At 39.1% G+C, this 7,500-nt stretch overlaps 1 protein-coding gene across 2 annotated transcripts in view; it reads left to right on the top strand.

Moving 5' to 3' along the window:
* LOC138033139 (endoribonuclease LACTB2-like) overlaps nucleotides 1–7,500 on the top strand; it is an 85,393-nt gene that overhangs the window by 5,716 nt on the left and 72,177 nt on the right. For both annotated transcript variants that reach the window (XM_068880907.1, XM_068880906.1), the window contains exon 2: nucleotides 1,753–1,919. In XM_068880907.1, the coding sequence (XP_068737008.1) occupies nucleotides 1,753–1,919 (167 nt within the window). The remainder of the gene's footprint in view (nucleotides 1–1,752; nucleotides 1,920–7,500) is intronic.

Below are 7,500 nucleotides of genomic sequence, written 5' to 3'. Positions count from 1 at the left end.
AGATCTTGACCAACCTTTGACCAAGGGTTTTCAGGGATCTTGTGGGTCATCAATGGTTCCTTTTGTTGTCTAGCTAAGAAGTCATTGCAAACTTCACAGTTCTGAACTTGATCTTTGATTTGGTCTGCCATGCTCGTCCAGAATAGCACATCACGTGCTCACCATACACAAGCATCAGGCCCAAGGTGGCTGGAGTGAGTTCTTGCAATCATTTGAGATCTCATAGAAGCATGGACAATCACTTTCATTCCTTTGTACAAGACACCATCTTGAACTGTTAACTCTTCTTTGTAGTTCCAATACTCACGGATACAAACCGGAAATTGTTCTTTGGTAAGCGGCCAACCTGTCATAATCATGTTCATGAGACTTTGTAATGTGGCATCTGCAATTGTACACTGTTTGATCTGCTGATGAGTGCCTTCTGATAAACGCATGTAATCAAGTTGATTGATGTCAGCAATCTCTTGAAACAACAATTGCTCCTGGCTGAGCTGGAAGATTTGATACTCTGGGATGCTTTCACATTGGCTGTGATCCACTTGGAGGTAAGCTCTACTTAGCATATCAGCGATGTACATCTATGGTCCAGGGAGATACTTGACATGAAGATTGTACTTCTGTAATCAAAGGAGCATACATTGCAGCCGTTTTGGTGCAGAGTGTAGCGATTTCTGGAATATTGGTACCAATGGGTTGTGGTTGGTCTCCACTGTAGTTGATTCTCTTCCATGTAGGTACTGATTGAAACGGCTGCACGCGAAAACTATCACCAAGCACTCTTTTTCTATTTGTGCATATCGGCGCTCTACAGCTGACAGTGATCTTGAGGCAAATGCCACAGGCCGCCCATTCAGGAGAAGCGTAGCTCCCAGGCCAGACTCTGATGCACTTCTGTAGGAGGCAGTGTGGCCCAGTGGTTAGGGCGCTTGCCTTGAAATCCAGATATCCCGAGTTCAAGACACGCTCTGACCACTCGTTGAATTTGATCCTGGTAGTCCCTGGTTCAACTTCTCACCTGCACTTGTAAATAGCCAACTGGTTTGCTTCCGGCCAGTTGGGATTCTTAACAGTTGTTGCTGTTCTGTTCCGTTGTTTCGTTGTGTTTCATTGGCCCCGAAAAGCCCCTATGGGGAGCGGTCAATTAAGTATGTAATGTAATGTAATGTAATGTAATGTAATGCATCGCATTTGATTTTTTTCCTGTGTTAATATTGTTTTAATAGTCTCACCTATTTTTGTATATTGTAGTTGTCATTTTTTCCATTCATTTCCATTGAAGGCTGTAGCCTGACAGCCGAAAGCTCGAAAGTTTTAACTGTATATAGCCAGTGAACGTTTTTATAATTTTTAATATGTTTTACCCTGGCTACGATTCCTCTATCTTTAAATGAAACTGGATGTTGACCAAGATATTGTAACGCAAAAAAAAACTGGCTGAAATACTGTGAACTTTGAAGGAAATTGGCGAAAAATACTTTGCTCTGACTCTTTTTTTTGGTTCAAAAATTTGAAGATTTCTTTTTGTCATGGTGCTGTCTCATGGTAGAGAGACTTTTCAGAAAAAGAACCCCCCCCCCCCCCGTCTACTAAGATTCAAACTATGTTGTAGGTACATGTATCTCCTCATTCACAGGCGATCAGAGTTTGGTCAAGGAATAGAAAACAACTGTTTGTTACACTTGCATGTACATGTATAATAGTCAAACTAATACCCTCACAAACACTACTTATAAATTGCATTTCTCTTAGCCGGATATTGATTGACACTGGAAGTGGTGGCTCCCACGAATATACAGCACATCTCAAAGAAGTTTTATCCAGGAATCAAATAACTATTCAAGAGATTGTATTGACTCATTGGCACCCTGATCATGTTGGGGGCATCGCGGATGTCCTTAAGTGTGTACGAAACACAGGTAACAGTCATTTGGTTCCTGTTCTTGTGACTTACATGTAGAGTGATTGAAAGGTAAATGTTACAGTACCTCTCAAAAGTAAGTAACCACTTGGTGTCATGTTTCCCTAGCGATGTGAATCACGTCGCACGCTACGTGATTCCTGTCCCGTGTGACGCAATTTGCATAGCGCGAGAGTAACCAAAGCATAAATTCTGGCATGAATTTAGGACTAATCAATCAATTTCGCATATAAATTATCCTCTCTGCAGTAGCATGATTTAGGTAAGTCGATCATGATATTTATTACATTCATTTAGAAATCACTGGTGATCCTTGCAATGTGATTGACTCTCAGCAGTGCAATTTATTCCCAAATCGGACTTTTTTTGCATCTCGTAAATTGCACCATTTCCCCAGCCAATGAGAATGGGCCACTAAAACAAAACAACCAATCAGATTTCAAGGCTTGTTTAGGGTAACCAATCAAATTGCAGGAAAATGAAAGACAAAGAAAACCATTGTGTGGCGAATTTTGCAACTTTCGTTCCCAACTGGATTAATTTAATAATTTTATTGACACTGACTAAAATCCTGTATCTTAGCGATTAAATAATAATTATTGTCACAGTGTGATTTCTAAATGGATGCAATGAAGTGGTAACTGAACTTTGTATCGTGCAATTTTGTTCTGAAATCATACTTGTGATTTCAAATTGAACTCGCCCTGTGTGCTTGTTCGATTTTGAAATCACATGTATGATTTGAGACCAAATTGCACTCCACTCAGTTCAATTACATGTACTATTATGAAATTGTAGGGGAATCTACGTCGAAATTGAATGAGTTGCCAGTAATCAGATCCCTCTTTATACGCAAAGGGGTCTCAGGGATCGCCAGGAGGCAACATTGCAAGTCGCTGCAAGAATATATATGGCAGAAATCTACATGTATTTCGACGTCTAAAAAAACTATTTTGGAGAGAGATCAACGCTTTTTTCGACACAGTTTTATCAGAAATCGATTTGGGCAATGAAATGAATAATCATGAAATATGAGATAGAATTTAGCCAGATTAACCTTGCTTGCTTAAGGTCCTGTAAGCTTTATTGTGAAATTGACATCTTGTCATGGTCATGAAATATTACAAAATTATAGGTATAAATCTGAAGGAAATATTAACACAATAAATCCTTTTTGTTCTATTTACATATGTACTAAGGCTGTTTTCTTATTAGTTGTTAATAATTATTATTAGTTAGTCTTCTTATTATGGCTTCTGGAAATTTACCTTCTCAAAGGAGAGACTGAAGTCGTTGTCAGGGGAGATGGAAATTGTTTTTACGGAGCAATTGCTCTTTGAAGGGATCCAAAGAGGTCCTGTGAGCTTTATTGTGAAATTGACATCTCGTCATGGTCATGAAATATTACAAAATTAGGTATAAATCTGAAGGAAATATTAACACAATAAATCCTTTTTGTTCTATTTACATATGTACATGTATAGGCTGTTCTTACTGAGTTGCCGTATGGCAATCCCAGTCGGAAAATGGGTAGATTAAATTTTTTTTTTTTTCCGTGTCGGTAAAAGTCTTGCCTGTCACTCCCCTGGTAAGTGGTGCCTTTGTGCATTGAGCCCTCTGCGCGTATTTTCTTAGGATCGAGATGGTAGTGGAAATGCGTAGATTTCTCTGGTGGACACAGGAGAATCATGAACTTAGCCTGCAATGGCGTCGAAAGTCATGTAAAACGAATGGCGTTTAGTGGATCTTTGAATAAAATATACTTTTATGAAGCTCAATAATGGAAAGTCAGTTGGATAAACCAGGCAGGCGGTGAAAAACCAACACCTGGAAACTAAAAAGCAACGAGTAATGGACTTCGACAAAAATCTATTGCCCGTCGAGCCGAAATCAAAGTGAGCTGTATTTCTAAAATAATATTTACCCAAGTGTGACGGTTATGTAGAACACTGAAACCAAATGGAAAATTCTCTGGTAACTTATGGGTTCAACAAAGACAGAGAATGATTGAACAAATCGAACACCTTATGTGGATCTGTGATCAACTCTGCACAGTCTTCAGGTAAAAAAAATAATTGGAAATGTAACAGCCGAGAATTATTTGAAAGAAAGCTTGTCGTGTATTTTGTGCTTCATTATTCAAGGAAAGGGTTCTTCATGGAAATGGTTTGATCCTGAAATTTAGTTTGTTGCAGTATTGCGCATATTTGACACGATTGAGTTTCTTCTCTTCACGCACGTAATGAAATAGAAGGGGTTTTGCCTCAAAAAGTTGTTCGCTGGAAAAGGTGGCCTGTATGAATTCATCATGACATGTTTTATGATATGCGAGCTTAACTGGATAGTTTTTTATGGCAATAGTAAAGCAATTCTTGTCAAAATGAGGTTAGCGTCTTCTGGTGTGTTAACTGAACTAAATCGTGAGTTTGTATTTGCCGTCTGCCGCGTAACCTTGATTTCCACTCTCAAAATTACCTCCAGAACCTACTTTTTGCGTAGATTAAGCTTTTAGAATGATGTTCTTGTTTTGCATAAAGCAAGCTAACAAAATATGTACCTTGCTGAGTTCGCATTTGTTAGCGTTCATTGTATTTTCGGTCCGATGCTTCTGTTTCGTGAGGGGTATATTGTTTTGGTCTCCCATCCAAACACTAATCCCGCTGAACAGGGGGCTTAACTTCAGTGAACTTTGGTATTACAAAGCTGTCAGATGCTCGGTTAGGGTCTCTGATCGTTTCCAGAGAATCAAACTCTCTGAGGGTTGTTACTCTGAGTGGGGCTCAGTTCCATCCGGTGTCCCTCAGTGGACGAAATTAGGACTGTGGTTGTTTCTTGTTCTCAATGATCTAGCAATTGACAACGGTATAGCCCACATATGGAAATATGTTGATGATACGACAGCATCTGAAGTAGTAATCAAGGGCAGAGCAAGCAACGCCCAACAAATTGTAGATAATGTAGCAAAGTGGTCCTCAGATAATAGAGTCAAACTGAACATGGATATAAGTGTAAAGAACTTAGGATTTCGTTCGCAAAGGAGGAATCACATTTTGCACCTATTGTTATAAACAACAAGGAGTAAGGTTTGGTGAATAGTGCCAAATTGTTAGGTGTTACCTTATTGAATAATCTCACGTGGAACGAGCACATTAATGAAATCATTAAGAAAGCATCCAAACGCTTATATTTTCTAAGTCAGCTGAAAAGAGCAAGAGTTTCTAAGCAAGATTTAGTTCTTTTCTATACCTCTTGCATCCATTCCATTCTGACCTACGCATCTCCAGTGTTTTTCTATGCCCTTCCGGAGTACCTCAACAATGAAGTAGAACGTATTCAGAAAAGGGCTCTTAGAATTATTTGCCCTGGACATTGTTATAATGACGCAATGGAACTTGCGAACATTATTCCAGTTAGTGATTATATATCTTAGAGATTTGTAAGCAAACCTTTGATAGGATAATTAACGATTCTGGTCATCGATTATACAGTCTAGTCCAACAACGCGGACCCTCACAATAGGCTCTTAGGCGCACCAGGCGCTTTTTGGTTCCGAAATGCGAGACGAAAAGATACATGAATAGTTTTATCATTAGATCATCTATTAATTATATTATTACTATTAATTATATTATTACTATTTTATTAGAATTATTTATTACTACATTTTAACATATTTATAGATTTTGAAAATATGCAATTCAGCTTGTAAGCTGCAATATATTTTTATAACAAACTATCTATCTATCTATCTATCTATCTATCCATAACTGCTATGGCCCTACATGGTTTGGGCATACGGCCTCTCATTGATAACCTCGGGGAGGCAGTTGATCATAAGAGGTGTAAGCAGTCATGTTATGCAGATAACAGTTCAGCAGGAGGACAACTGATTGAAATGAAAAGATGGTGGGATCAACTTTGCTTGAAGAAGTTGATGTTAGAAGGAAAAGATCTCTGGCACTTGCTCACAGCCCTACCAATCAAATCCCTGGGATACACATTAAACAAGCAAGAATTCCCGTATAATAATTTGCATGAGATATGATTGGAGAATCCCAAATACACGTAGCTACTGTTTATGTGGGGTTAATAATGAAATCAATCATGCCCTCTCATGCAAGAAAGGTGGTTATGTGATGATGAAACACAATTGTATAAGAAACCTTGAAACTGAGCTGATGCAAGAAGTGTGTAGCAATGTCAGAATTGAACCTGAACTCATGCTACTTACCGCGCACCGGTGGCTCAGTTGGTTGAGCACCGGGCTGTCACATGGAAGGTCGTGAGTTGAACTCCGGCCAGGCCAACACTCAGGGTCTTTAAATAACTGAGGAGGAAGTGCTACCGTTGTAACTACATCTGCAAATGGTTAGACTTTCAAGTCTTCTCGGCTAAGGACGATAAGCCGGAGGTCCTGTCTCACAGCCCTTGTTCATTAACTCTGTGAGACGTTAAAGATCCCACACAATATTCGAAAACAGTAGGGCACGGAGTTCCCGGTGTTGTGGTCTGACCTTTCCAGCATGTGGTCAGCTTGGCCAGATTAGCTTAAAGGGCTTCTTCGTGAATGAGACCACAATTGTGTATAACAGCCAGAAGTCAGACTACTTAGCCAAGTGCTGGAGCATCACTCAAACACTCAAACTCAAACAACAACTTGATGAGGAATGGAAACAATGCAGAAAATGCCTGTCTTGATGTGTCAGGTATTGGAGCTTGGGGGCCATTTGAAAGAACATTCGTAGACATAAGAGTTATGCACCCAAATGTCCCTTCATTTATCGACAAAAATATTGATCAGGTGTATATTTCTCACAGAAAATAAAGGAAAAGAACATAAAATGAACGAGTGATACAAATGGAAAAGGACATTCACTCCTATTGTGAATGGCAAAATCATTGGGTGTTGGTAACAAGGCTGATGGACATCTTATGAAGATGTCCGGAACTACAAGTACATTAAAACAAGACTCAGATCAATTAGCAGCGAGAAAAAGCTTACACAATGACCCTGAACAAACGATCAGCCCCAAAAAGGTGGCACATTTGAGCCACAAACAAAAGCCAATTTTAGAGCTTCTGCGCCTATAATTAGCGACAAGAACAAACTTTCGGTGAGAAATTTACCTTGTCCTCCAAGTAATCTTCTTCAACATTTGGCGGCAGAGCAAACGCAATAAGGGTGGTGCACATATCTTTCTTTTAAAAGGATTTTGAAGGCTTTTCGGGCCTCGATCGACCCACCAAAAGAGCTCTTTTCCTGAAATTGAAGTGCTACTATGATCAACTTTTTATCACTTGAATTTTTAGGTTTATCACATATAATTTCAGGAAAGATTAAAAATGCCGTTTGCAAGTATGTGCTTTGGTTCCAGAGAAAATGTGTCAAATATGCAAATGAGAGGACTGATGACGTCATTCCTTCAACCCACTATAACATCAAGTAATAAATTATATTAAATAGAGCCATCTCAGTCAATTTGTAGCAGAGATCATTGACACTTGGCAGGCTAATAGTTCTACACAGAACACACCTACAGCTATGAAGAAATTGGTTCCCATGACAAATCACACTTTTC

This window comes from Montipora capricornis, chromosome 14 (genome assembly GCF_036669925.1).
Source record: "Montipora capricornis isolate CH-2021 chromosome 14, ASM3666992v2, whole genome shotgun sequence".
In the NCBI taxonomy this organism is placed as follows: Eukaryota; Metazoa; Cnidaria; class Anthozoa; order Scleractinia; family Acroporidae; genus Montipora; species Montipora capricornis.
Note: the sequence above shows the minus strand (reverse complement) of the source record. Positions and strands in the feature narration are given on the sequence as shown.